This window comes from Temnothorax americanus, unplaced genomic scaffold, assembly GCF_048541705.1.
Source record: "Temnothorax americanus isolate GAGA-0224 unplaced genomic scaffold, ASM4854170v1 Scaffold30, whole genome shotgun sequence".
In the NCBI taxonomy this organism is placed as follows: domain Eukaryota; kingdom Metazoa; phylum Arthropoda; class Insecta; order Hymenoptera; family Formicidae; genus Temnothorax; species Temnothorax americanus.
The window spans coordinates 1,059,475-1,080,788 of NW_027509443.1; the positions used below are offsets into that span (position 1 = coordinate 1,059,475).

The following is a 21,314-nucleotide window of genomic DNA, read 5'->3' on the forward strand; positions in this document are numbered from 1 at the left end:
GACTTGCGCACACATATGTATATAGACGCTTTTAGCGCACGTGAGTGGCACGCACGCACGCACGCACGCACGCACGCATGCGGTGCCAGGACCTGAATTCACGTAATTGTGATTAATGGGCCCGCTAATGCGAGCCAGCCGTCTCGAATCGTGCCGGGAATGACGACGAACGATTTCGAAGCTGTGTAGACGTGATTCGTAACAATCGTGTCCGAATAACAATAGTGGAAATGGTTTTCGAGATTTTTCAAGGATAACAAGAAGGATCGTTTAGATTTTCGTGAGAAAGGAATTAGCATTGCTTTCTCGCGATGCGTTTCATCTTGTATACCTTGTTTTAACAATCAAGATACTTTTTCTATTAAGCGCAGATATAATTACTTATTTTCTTTCTTATACATATTGAAATAATGTTATGACATAGTTCTTCATCGTCAACAGAACGTTTGTTTCATCTTCCCGTACAAGGGTATTAGAGGCGGCGTTCTCAAGAAACTGTGCGTCTAAACGTCTAAAACATTTAAGGATTTCTCTCTTGCCGCGTGTAACGTGTAAAACTAGCTCTTTCATCTGCTTTGTCGCTCGATCCATCTACCTTTTCTTCGATCGCGACGTCAGGAGAGCCTCTCTTCGACCAAAGGGTCGTAGCGTTCTCTTCCCACACAACCGGCAAAATTTACGTGTCTACCATCGGCAGCTTGCCGATTGACACGGCCGATAAGCACCGAGGGACGATTTGTTCGCGTGCTAATGACGTGTCTCATGCCACTGGTAGAGAGTGGCTTCCGCTGCTATATCTGCCCAAAACTGCACTCTAAAGTGTCATAATACGATGCAGTTCTCCACAGTCATTACTCTTGGCTGAATTAAGATATTCTCGCAAAAAAGAATAAATTTCTACAGGATGCGTGAGAGTATAAAAAATTATGAGATTTGCATCGCATTTCGAAATTGTGTTTTGAAAAATAATTTAAAGGACACATTATATATATATGTATATATATATATATATATTTTTTTTTTTTTTTTTAATTCTCTGATTTTAATTCATTATAATCAATTTGCTTTCGACTTGAATCAATGTTCATGGCACAGAACCTAACATTAATAAAAAATTAGAACATTATACTGAATAGAAAGTGATATTTTAGCACCTCTAGACAAGACAGCGTCTTCTAATCATTCGAAATGGAGTTTCCGTGTTTTTCGGTTTCTTATCTCGCGGACGATTTCTTACAACAAGTTAATGTACGGTTGTAGAATTTAACGTGGGAGGATGTTGTTCGGCTTTCAGGACTATAAACTGGCGAATCGGTCGCACAATCCTTCGATTGTAATATAAATATAATATAATATCTATAGGAAGCTGAGAACAATCGCTCGAAATATCGTGACCGTTAAATCGCGACAAAAATAATATAAAATAATTGTAAAAGAGCTCTCATCACTGATTTACAGACTGTAATAATGATTGTAGATAACTACAACGTATGAGAACAATATTGTGCGAAAATACATTAACGGATTTTAGCTTGTTTACCTCGGACATAGTTGACAATAATAACATGGATGGAAATTTATAGACGATAACTCGTCAAATTTGTTAATAGATATTAATTTGAGGACATTATGATGAACGACGCGATAGCTTCCTAGACATTATGCGTTATAATAAGTTAATGATTTATTGCCGTTCTATTGATTAAGCGCTATCAATAGCTGTATATTGATTTACAATCTCTAGATTGACACAGTCAATCCAGAGATTGTAAATCACTACATAGCGGTCGTCTTACTCGTGTACCGTATAAGTGCGATATATGAAACCTTAAGTTCCTTACGAATATCCGCCATCGTTAAATCTTGCTTCGTGGCAAGATATATTCCATGACAAATAAAACATATTTAAATATAAAAGTACAAATAAATATGAAAATATTTGAAAATTATAATGTGTACAAATTTCTAATTGTATATATTTAAATAATTTTGCATTTTTTTATGATGATTGAAAGTTGCTGATAATTTCACCAGCTTTTGTTTATTGACATAATTGCGTTATTTCATTGTCATTGTTAGAAAAGTGCGGATGGCGGTTTATTAACTCTCTTGCGTCAACCTCGACCGTCGCGAAGCCTTGAAGATTTTCTTTACGGTTTCATTCATCGAGCTTATAGAATCGAGCCTATATGATACGGCCGACTTTTGTCCGAAGCAAAAGTTCAAACGTTCTCTTCGTGTCGATGTGTGTTTCTTCGAGAGGGAACGCGAGGCAGGTCAACCGTGATGTCAGGACATGAAAGGAGTCTTTATCAGACCATATTCACTCACTATTTGCAATATTATATCGTAATAACACTTCGATTGCAGAAAATACTAATAAAAGTTTCTACATATGTCATGTATTAAATATTCGAGAAACACTGATTTAGAAGCTATATTATATAAAAGTAATATAATCTTAAGCTAAAGATTTCAAATAGTTATAAAATTTTTGAAGCTTGCTTATTCACTGTTTATTACATTATGTAGTGATAGCATTTTATATGTGTGGGGAAATGTGTGCGCGGTAGAAGCGATAATACGTGAGATACACACGCTGATTACATATTCAATATCGCTCACTAGATATTTATCTAAAAACGTTTGCGCAAATATACGCGTATATATGAAATCTCGAATTAAAAGTTTTCCAAATGTCAGCGACGAGAGATTTAAATTCATTTAATTCGCAGAGATAACACGTTCGTAGCGACACTTAGACTTTTAGTGCTTCAACGAAGAATCGTAAACGAGAGGAACGGAAGACGTTAAAGATATCGGAAGCGGGTTTCGAGTATTTAACGAATGATTTTTTTTTTTAATGCGAGCGCGAGCGGTCGTAAAATGCGAGTTAACGATAACGCGACGTATATAGGAACGAGACGCGCGTCAACCCCGACCCCGACGACTCCGAACGAGGTTGCGGTGCAACGACCTTCTGAAATGTTGGGTCACGAATAGTAAAAGTGGATCTTCTACTTCGTCGAGAATGAATTAAACTCACCTCGGGAGTTTGCTGAGCGAAAACGTCTGGCGCACGAGCGACGCGGCCAATGGTGAGGCAGAGAGCTGCATATCACGCCGATATTCTCCGATGGTGATACGGTACCGCACGGCGCACACGGGTTATGCACACGTGGTGGATTACGTAATCCACGAGGTCGTGACTCGCGCTACCCATCTCCATCGCGTATCGCGTGGCGTACGCACTGTAATCTGTAATGCGCGCCGCAAATGCACAAGCGCCGTCCGTTGGACGCGGTCTTCGAGCAAGACCGATTAGCCAAAATCTAAGGATGTTTTGTAAGTTAGAAATATCTCTTTCTATATACGAATATCCCTTTTAAATATTTTCTTTTCTTGCTCATTTTGGAAATATACTTGGAAGGTTAACAAGCATAAGTTTCTTGAGGGTCAAACAATGCGCTGGATACATTGCGCAAACAGCACATCCCCAAGCGCTTGCGCGTTCATGCGAGGATGCAAGAAAAAAGTAGCGACGCACCTCGCATCGATCTTGATCTACGCGTGGGCAGATCGAGCGGAGCCGTCGCGCGACGGGCGAGAAATCGCCCACGCTGATTGAGAGTACATATCTCTTCGGTTCGAAGTCTGTTCTCTTAAGAGTAAGGAGGGAAGGGAGGGACATACGCGCGTGCGCGAGTAAAGGGCAGGAGAGAAATACTCGTTTTAATTCGAGAGAGAGAAAGAGAGAGAGAGAGAGAGAGAGAGAGAGAGAGAGAGAGAGAGAGAGAGAGAGAGAGAGAGAGAGAGAGAGAGAGAGAGAGCTTCGCCGTACTATATCCCCATGGCATTGACACCGTCGAGCATAATACGTACGACATTTAGATATGGGAGACTTCAATTGTCTATTTAATATAGTGTTTCAAAAATTGTTTCGCTTGCAATGTACTCTTAGTTCAATTAATATCTGGATCGAAATCAATATCACATCGAGAAAGAAATTAACTATTAAAAAAACAGAATTGCACAACGTATCGAATTATCATTATCTGGAAATAAGAAATTATTTGTAACTGTTTATTTGCAGTTTTTACAATAAAGTAGAACATTACCATTGATATCATTTTCCTGCAGTCTAACTGTCTCCTGACAATTTTATAATATTGTACGTCGCAGTGCAGTTTGGTAATAAATTTCAGTAAAATTAGAGAATATACAATATATTATATATAACTTCTATTATAAATTTATTTTAATCGTATAATCCTGCATTACCGTGTTTATTTTTAAAAATTGATAGACCGCAAGGCTAATAAATTTCCGGCATCAGCAAAAATATAATCTTGTCCTCTGTCAGATTTATGATATCGGGCTCGTAGCACACGTAGCGTATGCGGAAACCGCGGCCAGTGCATCGGGCGATCGTTCATCCTGCGGGAAACACGCGTGGAAAGAGAGAAAGAGGTCGTCGTGCGGATTGTGCATCGTTGCCGTGACGTCGTGTGTTCCGGTAAATGCATAACATTTACGTCTCCATACCGGCTGGAACATCGGGTTTTACGTAAGCGCGCGACGCATGCGGTTTTGCTCGTTCGATATACCGAGGAGCGGTGCGCATGCAACACGATGCAAAATACCGCCGCGCGCCGTCTCACCGCCGATTTAACACGACCCCGGTAACGTATCGCGGGGATAACTACATGCAATTCCAACGACACGCGTGATGGTACGCACCCGCGTGTGCAATGTGCAGTCGATTCTAATCTCGGATTGCGCCGCGCCGTTCATTATCGCGCTTTATCGCGCGACCCTGCAAGAGTCCGTCCTATATCGAGCTCGTATTATTCCTCGCTCCTCGCTCCTCGTTATTGTTCGCTCTCGCGAAGCGTATCACGGATTCTTCAGATATCGAAGATCGCAATGGCGTGAGCTATAGCTGTTTTATATAATATATTGAAAGAAAATAAAATGGAAATGATATGTTAATTTAATTGATTGAGAGAGAAATGCGAAAAACGAAAGAGAGAAGAAGAAAGAGTATGAAAAACTTTTGATATATAAAATAAAGTTTATTTTAATTTTGATTTAGTTATTTAATTATAATTTAATTTTGTCAGTATCATTCATATGCGTAATTTAGAAAAATCAGAAATTTGAGGAAAGATGTTGAATTTTTCTCTTTAATATATGATGTAAAGGTAAAATTTAGATTATTTATTGAAACACAGATAAAATTTTTATATATGTATTATACCAAATGACGCAACTCTAGTTTCTCCGCATTTGTGACAAATTGCACGGAGGTTCCATTATTAGCGCTATAGCGCGAATTAATTTTGCGGACGAGAGCAGGAAGGAAGGCGTAATTCAACGGTGGCTTTCTACCGCGGCGGTAATTTACCCTGGAATTGAAACAATTAAACTCATTTTTCCTTGGAATAATGCAGATTATTGTGCGAGCACACGTGATGGTACAGCTGTTACACACAAAATTCACCGGAGGTTGAAAGTGAAAATACCGTGGCGATTACGCAACCACCATAATTGAATATTCGTTTTATGCAAACAATTTTTCTTTAATAACTCATTATTCCTTTATGCTCTCTTTTCTTATTTCGAATTCTATATGGGACGATGAAATAGATTACACGTGTATGTAGACATTTTTTAAACTTCTGCTTATATTTCGATGAAAAATTATAATAGAAACCTTTTACGAAAACGGAGCAATAGAGAGTTTAGTATCTATCTTTTACGGCGTAACAGTCGCATCCATTGACTTTCTTGGTAAATAACCTTGACACAAAAATCACGCAAGGTTAATACATCTTCCATTTCGACCAATAACAGTATAACGAAGAACGACCAAGTGCGAAGAATTTATTACCGCACGACCGCAACAATAGGTGCGTGACGCAATGGTTGTGCCTCCAATTTCTCCGGCCGAACACGACCGTTCCTCTCGATTAGCACTGACTGCGATAGTTAATCGCGCGTGTCGGCAGCCGGAAATCCTGACGAATCATACCGAAAAAGAGCGAGACGGTTTGCTCGTCCCACGTATAAAACGAATTACGGACGAGCGTGTCGCGAAGGAGAGCGCGAGCGTGCGTACACGCAAGTGCGTCGACGAGAGCGGAGAACGAAGCCGCGAAGCGACAGAGGAAACGGAGGATTTGTCACGAAGCCAGTTTGGTTTAACTGATCTCATCCGTCTTGGTCGCGAGCGATGCGACGCGTTGGTCGCCCAGCCCCAGCCGATTGTCTTCGCTCTCGTTGTCGTCGCGACGACGTTGACAGCTGGTCAACTTCATTGCGCGCGTCACTCGAGCTCCACTCCGTCGCGACGTGTCGAGCCCCGCCAAACAGATTGAATTGTCCCGATGGCCCTGACAGGCCAACGACCACTCGTAATTTCGACGAGCGTAATCTAAACTGCTAAACTATATAAGCAAGAAATTGAAAAAAATTACGGAGCTTTCTCCCTGTTTTGAATAATTTTGTGCTTCATCTCATGCAGATTAAAAGAAGATATTTACAAGACGAAGATATTTCCTATAAGACGAATGCTCTTCTATATTAGAAGAATTTTTATATTGTTGTATATAAAGTATTTTTTGGGAGGAATATGAACTATTTAACGGATTTATAAACATTGTAAAATCTTTTTAAAAATTCCATGGCAAATTATATGAATTCGGGTCGTGCCGGAATCGCACGGCTACAACGTGTCGCGTGTGAGAGCGAGGTGACGACCGAATAATGTGTGCCATTACTAACATTTTCAAACGTTAAGACGGAGCTTTCTGCATCCCACGCGACTTCATGAAGTCTCGTGCTCATTACGTCACATGGGGCTTTACCCCATTGATAATTCTTCCTTGGCAGTTTGGCATAGCGCGATGGATCTGGATATCGAATTAGATGAATATTTACGACAGTGGAACACATTTTTCATACAACTATTCTAATAAGCTGGTATAGCTTTTTAGAACGATTGGATGAAAAATGGATTTGTTTATAAATAAATGAAATGAAATTGGAGCATCGATACGAGATTAGGTATAATTAAAAAAATTTGCAAATTTATATGCGAAGGTAATTCTTGCAGGAAGTTGAGAGTCCTTTGTATTACGACACGATCGTGGAGAGAGGAGGGCGGGAGGGAGGGAGGGGGACCAACGTAAATGACGCGGCCCTCCGTTGCGGTGTACTCTGATAAAACATAAGTACACGAGGCTTCCACTCTCTCTCCGCGTCTCTCGCTGCTTATGTCTACGCTAAGCGGTTATTTGCTGCGTTGTTATTATACCGGCGCTGGGGCATGCGTACATTGGTTGTTCATAGTGCTTTATGTGCCACGCCGGTCACGTTAATCGAGCTCTTAAACGCGCGCTTTTCCGCACGAGCGATTTAGCCCTTCTCTTTTAGCGCTTCTTACGCGCGACACGCGAAAGCGCGGCGTCACCGACGGCTCGATATTAAATTTTATGGGAAGGATAAAAATTTCACCTCCGTGGTCGTAAAACGCTTTTACTGCGTGTCGCCGCCGACTACTCGGACAAAACGTGCGCGTCGCAATAAGAACGAATTTACGCGCCAAGTATCGAAGGCGCGTCGAATAAATTCCAATAATCGCAGGGCGTTACCTCTGTCGGACAGTCGGAGTTTTTGGTGAATCGCGAAATTTTTGATGACGTCGCTTTTAACTCTGTCGCCGAATGTACGCCGCACGCGTATATGGTATATGTACATACGAGTGCGTGTGAAATTATTCGAGTCGAAGTTGCAGCAATGGTTAAGCAGGACAGCGAGGAATGGTTTTGCCGCCGAGTGCCTTCCTCCTTTGGTAGCGTTGATACCGAGAGAGAGAGAGAGAGAGCCACCAATATTCTCCCTTTCTTAAAAGTACTCCTGGAATACGAGACGTTTTGCGTTCCCCTTCTTCCCTCTCTTTCGTCTCGCCTCCTCGACCTTTTATCTCCGTCTTCTTCGTCGGGTCCTACACGAAAGTTCAATTTGCACGGTATGTCAAAGGTTCCCTTCGAACTCGCTGGACTCCCTTTCTTCGTGGTTTCGAGATGCATTCTAATTGCAATGAGGTTTCGATAAGCGAGATTTTGCGTTCGTTTCTCGCGTAGTCGTTCGCGAATCGCATAAAATGTCTTGAAGTTTTTCATTAAGACTTGTTATATCAAACGCAATATTAGCGGGGGGGGGGGTCTTTGAATAAAGCTTTAATCATTTATGCAGTATTTACCGATATCATTCTCAGATTGATATATTTACACATATTATACGTATATGTATATTTATTATATAGTATGTTATATTGGGTGCACATATTATTACATTTGTCATATTGTACCCGCTATTTAATATTTTATTATTGCATACATAAAATAACTGAGATTCTTGTTGCTGTTACAGGTTTCGTGTCGTGTTCACCGAGCCCTTGCAAAAACGGAGGGCTTTGCGTGTCGTCGCCGCGCGATGAGTCACATTGCAAGTAAGTAACCAGCCACACTCTATCACTTCTATTATTATAATTATTATAATTACGAATCGTTTCTGCTCCTCTTAGCTTGTACATATCGCATATCGTTTGGCATGCGTGTCATGTATAATTGCGCGTGAAACGATTGCTTCGATCGGAGATGATCAAGTTTTTTAAATACACACACATACAAACATATCGTACACATATGTGTACACAAGCACCGGCTTATGACAGTGTAACGTTTGCATTATTGCATAAACGAATTCTTTCATTTTGATTGATTTCTTTGCGTTCCTTACATTTTGGTCAATCGCTATAAAAAAGCCACTTTTGGATATTGAATTAATAGGTATGCAGACTATATTAAAAAATTACATATATTTTGTAATAATTAACTATATACAAATGACGGTACTTATAGAAAAAATTAGAATTGGATATTGAAATATGCAAGAAAGAACCATTCGATATTGAATTTTTCCGAAAATGCACGCAAATTTTTAGAGAAATTAAAGAAAGTTGAAGGAAAAAAAACCTAATATTATTCACATTTATTCGTTGATGTGAGATTCATTCTCTTTCAATCAATCGTATTTATACAACGAATCGATTCGTTCGTCGGTGCTCGCATAGTAAACTAAAACGCACCTTTACACGCCGAGTTGGCGATCGACGACCGGGTACCGGGTCCAAGAAGGGGGGGGATAAAGAGAGATACCAAGGGGGGCTCGAGGGGTATGACGGGGCGAGAGGAAAAGACAAGGAGGAGGCGAGAGAACCGGACGTTTCGCCGCCTCCCACGCGAAAAGGATGAGAAACCGTGAAAAAGAAGAGGAAAGAGGAAAGAGGATGAAGAGAAGAAAGGCACGAAGAACTGGAAGTCGCAACTTCCACGACGCGCAATCACGCAAGCTTCGGAAAAGTTAGCGTTAGAAAATCGCGCGCGCGCGCGTGGCGTCCTTTTAAAATATTCTAATCTTTTACAAGGTTAATTTTTTTTTTTTTAAGTTTTTACCAGATAGTGGCATGTGATGATAGAGTTGTTTTATATACTGATTTTGTCTGTTGCAATAAAAACAAATGAGTACAATAGAAGAGATGTTTACAGATATTTAAAGAAGAATGCATCAAGTCTGTTAAGAAATTAAACTTTAAATTTCTTAAAATGCATCGTTTGTACAATACTATATCAAAAGATAGAGTTTTGCTATCAAGACATATACTCTGTTTAATTAGATATAATTTGTACTGTATTAATATAATTTATAATTACATAATTTTAAATTACTTTCTTCTGCATAAATTAGCATTTTATTAGTTAATTATATTATCGACGTACATTTATTGCCTTTGGCAGTAAAGTCGCTCGTCGTCTAGGGATGCAAACATTACGATCCAAATCGCACAACCGACAACATCTATCTGTTTCACAATTCTCAGAATGGTCGACGTAGCATAACTTTAATGCGCGCTGAGGACTGTCATAAAACGTTCACCGGTATAGTAAAATATCGTTGTTTCGTGAGCGAATCTTCTAGCAGTCTAGCTTACTAGACTTTTTCGACTCCGTGCCACGTACGCGCTTACGCACGCGATGGAACTATTTACTCGCGCGCACGCGTGTAGCTAAGGAATCTACTTGTATTATCTCTTACTCGATCAGTATTGGTCGTCTACTCATCGTAAAATATCGCGTTCGTAGAAACTACCGATTCTTTTATAAGTAATTTATTGTAAAATAATATTTACTTTTTATTTTTTATTTGGATTACATATAAATAATGATTCAGTTATTACACACGTGAACTTTACGTATTTTTAAAGAAATTTTTAGAAATCTGGATTAAAACGTTGTTATGATCATTTTATTTATTTCTACAACTTATATATAATTTATTTTTTTTACGTTTATAAAAAATAAAAGTTTAATCAACGGAGCAGTATTTTTTATTGAATTCTTTCGGCTGTCTTGAAAATTTAAACAAGAGTATCGTCTCATCTTTGCTAGTATACAGTAGTTGCATGTAAATGACCGATGCTGATCTCGATTAGCGTTCGCATTTTGTCTCTTTGCGACAAACTGGCTTGTTGCTTTCCATCGTTGCACTCTCACGCCAGATCGAAACGATCGACGTCTACTACGTGAGCGCCGAAGGGCTCACGGTCGTCATGGATAATTGGAAAATTAGCATGCCGCTTCTCCGTCGATCGCCCTCTCAAAATACGGGATAATGAACGTGATGAGCATGATTTCTGATCAATACTTTAGTGTCCAACACGGGGAATCTGTGCGAATGGACGGTCGCTGTCAAGCGCTACCATTTAGAGCGTACAAAATCTGTATGGTAATAGATATATTATTATACAAATATATATATATATATATATATACATGTAATACAAATGTATATCAGCAATATATTATATATTTGCGTTTAGGATTTAGTAATTTAGTAATATATTTCTTGTCAACTTCCATCAACCTTTGAAGGTATGAATATTATTCAATTTTATCAATTTATTTTAAATAATTTGTAAATGATATTGATATGTAATTGACAGATTACAAATAATTCAGTCATTGAAGTTCTCTAGTGTTAGCATTAAACATTTAGCATTAAATATATTTTAATTACACAATATTATTAATTAAGAATAAATTAAAGTTAAATAAAAAATTATGTATTATTACAATTGACTAAAATATTTCTGTTATAATAAAATATTCATATAATTATTATTTTAGGTACATTAATTATCACAATTTATACGTTTATTTAATTTCAAGAACATTTAAAATTATAGAAATAAAATTTAATAATTTCCGATATACACACAAGAAGTATAAATAAATCAAATTTATTTCTTATCTATTTTATTATTAACCATTCACGTCACTGTCTTCATATACAGTCTATTAAATTATTTAATTTTATTATATAAATATGATATTTATATTATATTATATTATTTAAATATGTATAAGTACTTTTTTTATTATTTAATTATATTATTATTAATAATATTAATATGTAATATTTAAATTTTTTATTTTAATACGACGAGCGTAATGTCGTCATGCAAGAAATTACAGACAGTCGCTTGGTCGTTTGCTCGCTTGACGAATCGAGTTCTGCACGCTTTGACAGAAAATGCGCGCAGGTTTGCAATAATGACATCTTCAGTTTCACGCATCGTGCGTAAATTCACGTGGCAGAAATTTCGTTTACGTTTGTTATGACGTTGTCGTTCGAACGAGGTTCGCTCGAGCATTTTCTTCGCACAGAAATCAATGTGTCTACAATTGCAATCTGCCACGATTTGATCGCGCGCAAAATGCGACGCTTAGACTCGCATCGACGGAACGTAATACCAACAGAATGGCGTGGGACGATACGGAACGGGATGATACGAGATGGGTCGGGATCCGGTAATAGCGGTAATAGTCGGCAGTCGTGACCCGGCGACGCATCTAAATTACCTTTATCTCTCTCCCGGTCGTCGTAGGTTTCACTTTTGTATCAGTCAGCTCGACGCCTCCGTGATTAATTCTTGACGGTGGTTCTCTTGTTTCACGTACACACACATACATATACAGTCGGACTTTCTGCAAACAGTGGCGCGAACTCGAGAACATTTATCATTATTCTGAGACTTATAGACGTTGTTCTTCGGATGCTTTAAATAAGAAATAAAAACTCGTAAAACATTTTTTTCTTTCGCGATAGCAATCATTATCGACTCTTTTTTTTTTTTAATAATGTGAAAATTTTTATGCACTTTAATTAATTTTATATAGGTACAAAAAATTATTAGTTTATATTTTTTGTTGAATGTTATTATATATTTTATATTTTTTATATTTATATATTCATCCATACATCATGACTTAAAGAATTACTTTATTAGTTGAATTTATTGCATCTTATTGTTAAAATTATTGTTTTGAAATTGTTCACCTGACGTTCTTAGATTATTCAGCTCTTGTCTGCAGTGTATTTAAATGACGCGGAATCATACCCGATTTTTGCAGCTGCATACAGTTTTGTTTATTGTCGTTAGCCATCTAGTGTAATTGAAACAATATATTTCTAAGAGTTTCGAATTTTCTTACGATACCACTGGTAACAATAATTATATACGATTTGCATTCTCGACCAACAAATTTGATATGACTTATATCTATTATATTTTGCGTAAATAAATTGCACGAAGTTCACAAATAACTGATACATATTCTATTCTTCTTTTATATCTATAACGTTTTCCACTTCACTCTTTTTATGACTTGTATAACTGACTTGATCGAGACATTTTAATCCGGATAAAGTCGATTCTAAAAATTAGTCGAAAAATTAGTTATTAATATATTAATTGCTCGAGACTTTTTTCGAGACGTTTGTATAATGCGCCGAAGAGGTCAGTAAAGCTTTGCACGGCGCATGCGCACAATTACATGCGCATATACGAGCGTGCGACGACACGTACGATCGCATATCGACGTACCATCTATATACGCATTTGGAAAAAGAATGCGCCATGTACCGCAATATTTCTTGAACTCGTTACAGATGCGGGTCCGCATGTGCCGCGGCTATCTCATTTCGCGTAATCTAAGATACGGAGGCGCACGCGGCGCGGTGACGTGCCGTTACTACTGCAACGCTCGCGGTATCAGAATTAATTGCAACCCTCGGATTAATACCGTTATGCCCCGGCGACCTTCGTGTCCAGAGCCTGAACAGATTTCGCGCTCCACGATCTCGGTTCTATTTTGTATACTCTTGTTTCATCCGATCCTCGTTGTGGCATTTGATCTCGCGTGGCGTTAACACGAGTGCAATTTGTGCGAGCGCGCGATAAATGTTAACACGACAGAACCGTTCTGTCTAATCATTCCCGTACGCAGAGATAATTGTAAGAAATTTTAGAGATGTTCGGTTTTTTTTTCATGCATGCTGCGATTTTCTATTATCGTCGCCACGAAATTCGTTTCACTATACTTAAATAGAAAACCGCAGGCAGCAAATCTTAAATTATTTTGATATACCACGAACGTAACGGCTTTTACGGCACGGTGAACCAAACTTGTAAGAGTATTTCAAGACTCCTGTCACCTGTAAAGAAAGAGAATATGTTAATTATTTAATTAGAGAAGCAGCCGACGTAACGCGGACTACAATCCGACGCACTTTGGGGTTCGATTTAATCGGACCTGCGCGCAAGTCGGGAAACAAAAAGGAAAGCGAAATATACGTTATTAGAGCCGAAGCCTCGAGCTCTCATCCCTCCGCGTATATTTATGCGTCGAACGGTTGGCAATCGCGGAGAAGAAGAGATCAGCTATATAAATGGCTCTTAATTGGTCGACGACGGGACGAACGTAAAAAACTCGCAGGCGTACTAAAAATAAATTTCTTGGATATGTTGAAACTGAAAACCGTTCTCGATTCGCATAAGGTCATCATTGGTTTGCATTCTCGGCGCGCTAAATGAACCCGTCACAGGCTTTCGGGATTCCGGTTTGTTTAACGTGAGGCACTGAACTCGTAAAATGCAAGTTGGAATTTAGGAAGACATATTTATAGCACAAAACTTATTACATCTTTTTAACTAATTAACTTTTGAACCTAATACTTTTATTATGGTAGTTGTTACATAATCGATGTGCAAAACAAAAAAGAATATTAGAATTTTCTAGATCAGTAAAAGTTATCAAATTAAGTTAAAATAATAACTTTATAACGTCGACACAATATTATTTTTTTGTATCATTTATTACAGACTTTTCAAACTTTGTAAAGTAAACCACAATCCAATATGATAACAAATTTGAACAATTCCACTTGACAATATGGCGAGTTAGATCTACCCCAACAGAATAAAGGATCCTGCATAAAGACAGCTCCTCGTCAATTTCGCGGCTTTCACACGCGTGCGTTATGCGTTTATGTTGCAAGGTACACTCACACGCGTGAACCCCCGCGGCCGAAACTTACATGCGGATTTCAGTAAACGCAACGTGCAGCATCTCTTTGTGGGCGCGTTCGCGCGTGTATATCGAAGCATCAAGTGTGGACAAGTCACGTGGCGGTACACGTGGCTCCCGCATGCCTGGTCGAATTTAAGCCGAACATTTATCGTCGAATGGGTTACTATTGAAAATCAATATTATTTTTCGATTTCCACCGTTACCTATATAAGAATTGTTGTATTTTCAGGTAGAATAAATCCAGTTTTCGATAAAATATCTTGTTACAGTACTAATTTTAATTTTATAGTCATTTGTTTGCGAATATTTTTCTAATTCTCCTTTTATACAACTATTTCAGTGTAAAGGTGTTTTCTTTTCAAAAGGAGTAATTTCAATATTTAATACGATATTTGAATATATATACTTCAATAATATATGCCGTAAGAAAGCTGTTTATATAATAAGTACAATAATAATTAAGTAGTAAAGTTACTATTTTATTGTCAGCACAATTGTTTCGATTTTTCCTAATATTTTACATAATATTTATAAGTATCTATATATCTTAAGTAAGAAGGAATTTCGGTTTTATAGATATTAATTGTTGAAGTTTTTGGAAACATTTAATTTTTTTGGAATTGAAAGCGGAAGGAGCGGGCTTTCAGTTGGGCACAGCTGTTAACCATTAACCCGCGAAAATTTTCACCTCACCCCTTAAGGGTTGATCGAAGGGAGCAACATATGCGTGATGATGGATGGCGATATGTAACGACCCTTAGGCTCGCAAAGGGTTGCCATTGTGCACGTATCGCTGACGATCCTCTTATAAATATATCCTAAATCCCGAGCGGCCGCAATAAAAAGGGTGGTCGCTCGATTCTCGTATCTGCGCGTTCATTACTCGGAGTGTGATTACTTCAACGCAAATCCCGTACAAATAATTTCAGTCTCTCGGGGAGAGCCACGTTTCCGTACAAGCGTGTAAGCCCGAAATATTAATTACCGTAGGTATACTAGTTCAGATCGTTCAAAGCTATATTAATCGTAATTTCCGGGGAGAATAGGGTATCGATATGTAGCATTAACGCCAATTTGTACTTCATGCAATTAACTTTCTATTCACTTCACTTTCGATTTTTTCTTATCGAAGGTATAACCATTGAAATATTTCAATGCCACGCAAATGAAGCAACTGATTCACAATTTATAAACGAAAAAGAAGAATGCTACATATGATGTAAGATATTTATATGTTCTTTTGTGTAACCAAATAGTATTGGTTATTTTAATTCGAGAACCATTATATCTTTCTTGAGTTAAGCCACAATCACTCTTTATACACCAAACGGAAATACATTCGTAACCAAATATAGGGCCTGTAATCGACAAAATGCATTTTGTGCAGTAAAACACATTTTTTCCACAGACGAACAGAAGAGCGTTCACGCTCCAATTCTGTTAATTCTTGCCATTCTTTTATTTTCGCGGTACCAGCGTTTGCTTTCTTTATTAGTGCCGAAATTACCCGTTGAATGTCATTTCCGTCGGTATTTAATGTCGCCAAGCTGGTCCCTCGCAGCCACGCACACCGCACGCGGGCACACTCGTGCATTACGGTGCATGGCTTCTGGCCGCGCACGAATACACCGTGAATTGATGGCTGTCATTAGTAGTAATCATTGCCATCTGTTCTACCGGCGTGGAAAGAAAGAGAGAAATGCTTTACGTTCGCTCGCTGGGAAGTTATCGGTCTGTCGTGGCGGTGCGCGTCGGTGCGCGATTTACGTAGATTACGGACACAGTAACGTCATTCCTCATCGACTTTTTCGCCGGCCGAGGAATGCATGAAAGAGTCACCGCGGAACTCCTGGTGAGATTACTCTTATATCGGAACGATAAAAAGTTAATCCGTTCCCCCTCTGGGTGCTCTATTGAACGGGGTACAGCGTGGTAGCAAATCGCGGAACTAATCAGGAGAATAATCTACCTCGTCTTTTGCGGCTCGCGAATACGCCATTTTCGTGATCTCATCCCCCTTTTTTTGGACGCGTTTATTTTTACGCGGTCCACGTAAACGCCGGGAGCGATGCGCGTAAAGCTTATCAAAATGCTATGAAATGCTGTGAAATGCTCCAAATTTCAAATAAGAATTATTTTGCAAAACAACTAGGAAGGACAGATAAAAGCAGAGATCAAGTAATTATATAAATTATAGCGTTTTTCACTTGCAGAGCCGGTGCGCACTCAGTGCACATTAAAGCCGTCGTACACAAACCAACGTAAAGTGTATGTTTAATATAATCGGGTTAAATCATGAAATCTTCAATATTCTTTATTGCACTATTTGGTAAAATATGTACTGAGTATTTTATCAGTCGAAATATTTGCATTTTACTTTAAATATTAGAGACTAAATCAGTGTACAATGGCTTTAATGTGCACTGAGTGCGCACCAGTTCTGCCCCAGTGAACAACGCTATTAAATAAATTATAATTTATTATCATTTAACTCTATTATTATTTTGGAATTATTTTAATGTTGAATTATTTCATATTAATCAATACCTATATGTATGCACGTATGACATTTCTACAGTTTGATGGAAAATTGCGACGGATGGTTCGGTCGAGTTCGACGTCCGAATAAATCTTCGGATTTAAACTACTCGCGCGCACGGCGACGCATCGGCGATGATGCGCCGTTTTCGCCCGTGTCATTCGCGACCGTGAACTTCGGAGGAGAGGACCCAGCGCGGTCGAAAGGGCAAAGGGCGATATTCTTTGTTCTATGTAGTCTCGACCGCGCGCGCGCGCGCGCGAAGCCCAAAGAGAAGGAATCGACGGTGGATGACGAAGGTTACAGCGCGCTGTCAAAATACGTGTCCTTTTCTTTTTCTTCGCTCCGAGCGCCCCGCCGAGCGTGCGCCGCGCCGTTATGCATTAGCATGCACCGGCGGGCGTAGAGCTTCGTTCGTACGCGTAGCCCCGCGTGTCCGTGTGCCGCGAGACACGCGCGTGTCGCGCGGTCGTCGCAGCACGCGTTGTATGTACAATTTACCCGTGCGCCAACGACGCGACGCCGACGCGACGCCGACGGTACAAATGCGGGGCTGCGCCAAATGATCTATCGCGCGTGTCGATCGACTGCGAGATTTCCCGCGGACGGGACCTACCTGCAAATCGTTCGCCATCTTCAAAACATCCGGTTTGCGTGTACTTTTGTCAGTCGCACGAATGCACGCCTGAGAAAAGATAATTTTCAAAACAACTCTTAATGCTTTCAATGCTTTAAATTAGAATTTAATTAAAACGTTGAATAATAAATTGGTATACTTTTATAAAAATTATTACATAAGCGAAGATTTTACGGATGTCCATATACGCGATTATTTAAATCCAAGTATTTTGAATTTTGAATGTCATATCGTTTTATATAATTCGTAATATTTTACTTCGTCTCTCGCAACATTTTTGGAAGTTTAAAATGAGATTTCACCAGTATATATGTTACGATAATAAAGAAGACTGTTCATATATTAAATTATATCTCTCATTGAGACAGGAAGTACAGAAACGCATGCGTGTATTTTACTGTCGTCTGTCAGGATACGAGAGTCACCCTGGCAGCGGCCGCGACGGCCGTAGCATAATTGAAGCGCTAGAAAAGCCGGCGCAATTATATTCGGTATGCCAAGTAATTACGCGACATTATCATACGCCAAGTATTATCTTTATTTGCATTGGCGATCATCCAGATACTGAGCACCCCTGAACGAATAACAACGCGCGCCCGCGGGGCCTTGGATCGTGCGCACTCGGCCGTGATCGGCGAGGCTCGCCGGTGCGTCCCTACAGCGATAGAGAGGGAGAGAGCGGGCAGCGGGCCCCCTTCGATATAGCGAGAGCGAGAACGAGAGGGACAACGCGGTGGAAGAAGGAAAGATCGGCGTTGCCCCCTCGAACGGGCGACTTGTGGATCGAGCGAGACGAAAATAGAGGGGGGCAACGGCGCGAGAGAGAGGACGAGGGATTGTCTGGGCATAAGCGCGCGTTCCCACGCCCGCCGCGCATGCGCCGGGCTTCGGTCCCCGTCGCGTCCCCCTGTTCCCCTACACAGGTAATCGGCCACCCCTCTCCGTCCGGCCACTTCGCTCTCTCCTCTCTCTCTCGTACCGCGGCGCGCTCGCGACGTCGCTCGTCCTCGTCGCTCCTTCGAGAGTGGTTCCTTCTGTCGTACGTACAAGGCCCACATCGTCGCGTCGTTCGCTTCTTTCTCGCACTCGCGCGCCCCTCCTCCTCTCTATCTTTCTCGTTTTCTCTCGGAGTCCCTGCTCCCCCTTCCCTGCCCTTTGGTCCGCTCGTTCTCCATTCCTCCTAGTGCCTCTCCCTCCCTCCCGACATCCGCATAGATTCAAGCGCGACGCGGACCCGTCCGCCGTTCTTTCTCTCCACCACGTTCTTTCTTCGCATGCCTCGCCCGCGCACAATATTCATTTCCACCACTTGTCTCGCCGCCGGCCGGCGCGGCGCGTCGGTTTACCGCCCGGACCGGCTCGCCTCGGCGCGGCGCGGTGAGGTCCGACGTTCGCCTCACCCCGCTCCGCTCCTCTTTACCCGCCCGCTCTTTTTCCGCCTCCTTCGCGCTTCGCGCAACGAATGCTGCTCTAATGATTATCGTCGCTCGGCTCATCGTCGCTACTGTCTCGTCACCGATGCGTGATGACATTGGTTCCGAATGGATGCACGCCGCGGCGACGACGCTTCGGTGAACCACTTCCCCCCTTAAGGTGGCAAAATGTAGCAGAATTAATGCTCTTTTCGCTCATTGCCGCAATCGCAGAGGTGTCATATTCAGCGCACACGAATCGCGTGGTGTGCTGTTCAGGGTGCGTTCTTTAAAGATTTGAGAGTTCTTTAGATCATGCCGCTCGTTGAATATTTATCGAGGTATCGATTAAGATACCGATCTCGCGGCGGTCACGTTCGTATTCGTAAAATAAATGGGTGAAACGAAGAAGGGAGGGAAAAAAACGAGGTTGGTTAAATTTGTTCGATCGGATCGAGTGATGTTGATTTCATTATAAACTTTGATTTTATATCGGGAATTTATCCGAGCCATATATATCGGTATCGCAAGCGTAACCGTAGTTGTTTGACATTTCTACCGTTGCTTCGTGTGTTACATAAGTTTGATTACTTCTCGGTATGTATACAAGGGGGACCCGTAATATCTTTTTCGGACATGGAAGCCCGGTCGCGCTGGCGCGAGCGAAGGCTCGCGCACAGAGAGAATGCGAAGGTTGAGGACTGAGAAATTTTTCAGACCTGGAAGTATCGCGGGTCTACGGCGCGCAGGATAAGAGAGCGGTGCCTGAAATGTTTGCAGAACCTTTGCAACCCTTCGGAACGTGTTATTTGCGAATGCCTTACGCGAGACGGTTTCACTCGTTCTCATGAGAGAAGACGAGCTTACGGCATTCCGCAACTATTTCCGCTGGACGGTAACAAGAGTCGAGAAGTGCCCAATAAACCGGACGGAACGTCGTTTGTTTGTTACTAGTATTCTTCCGTTCGTTGACGTCGATCCCCGGATATCCTATGTTAGTTTTACGGTGTTACGAGCGATTAACCTGTTAACGTGGATTTTTTTTACTATTTATTGAGCTACCAAGCATTTTAACTTCAAAATACATGGATTTCTTAGATGTGCAGTAACCAAAATAGACAAGAAACTAGTTTAAGAAATTTCTCAGATATTTCAGAAGAGTAGCTTGAAATTAGTTTAAAAATTATATGCAGAAAAAGAAAGATTTAGTCGGAAATACATTTTTAAGATGAAAATTCTGTCAAAAATATCGATGCTATAATAATTTCAAATGGGAAAAGTTTAAAGATCACCCTATCGTGATCTTTTCTTCGATATTTTTGTATTAAAATTTTATATAATTTACAAGAAATTTGTTATTAAAATATTTATCGTTAATTTAGAGATATCGTATATATAATTATAATTGGAAGAAACGCAATTGTTTATTATGTATTTTATGCAAATAGTGTCGATCTATTGATCTTCGTTATTTACTTGATGGTCGAGCAACTCGATGGTGGTATTGGTCAGTGTCTGGCACGTCTTGCGGACGTTGGTACCTCGGTAAAAGAGTAGTCTCCTCGTTAGTGTCGAGTCGAGAGCAGCGACGATGCGACGTCTTCGTCTTCGTCTTCGTGGTCGTGGTGGTCGTCGTCGACGCCGCGCATAATGAAGCGCCCGCGAACGTAACCGTTGTTCTCTCGCACCGACATGCTGATTGCCAACGCGAATATTGTCGTACAGTAATAGGTCTGTTCGAGGAAACCCGCGCGGACAGGAGGATTGGCGCGGATCTCGAAGGGGGGAAAAAAACATTATTTAGCATCAATTAGAAACGTACGCCTAACGATCTCCGAGGCAACTCGCGATTCTTCCTTCCATTTTCTTTTTTGACTCGGCGGTCAACGTTTATATTCGTCATTGTCGCTTTTTGGCACAAATCGCGCGATTTCCATACGCTTCTGCAAAATAAATAACACTAGCAAAATATTCATTTCGGCTTGTTATTTATGAGCAGGCAGATGGATGTCCATGTTAGCGCGTGCTTGTCAAGTGCGCCGTGTATGCTAATTGCTTTTGAGAGGTGATTATTACTTTAGTATCAATGTCAAAATGTGTTATAACATTATGACATTGATACATACATTATTATTATATTTCTATTAGATATTTCTTATACCTGAATATTATTTTTTAATCAACAAATACTAATTCAGTATATTTTCAATGGATATTTAAAATCAGTA

At 40.3% G+C, this 21,314-nt stretch overlaps 1 protein-coding gene across 1 annotated transcript in view; it reads left to right on the plus strand.

The window, feature by feature from the left end:
* N (neurogenic locus Notch protein) overlaps positions 1-21,314 on the plus strand; it is a 252,933-nt gene that overhangs the window by 32,066 nt on the left and 199,553 nt on the right. The window contains exon 2 of the mRNA XM_077412491.1: positions 8,437-8,515. Within this exon, the coding sequence (XP_077268617.1) occupies positions 8,437-8,515 (79 nt within the window). The remainder of the gene's footprint in view (positions 1-8,436; positions 8,516-21,314) is intronic.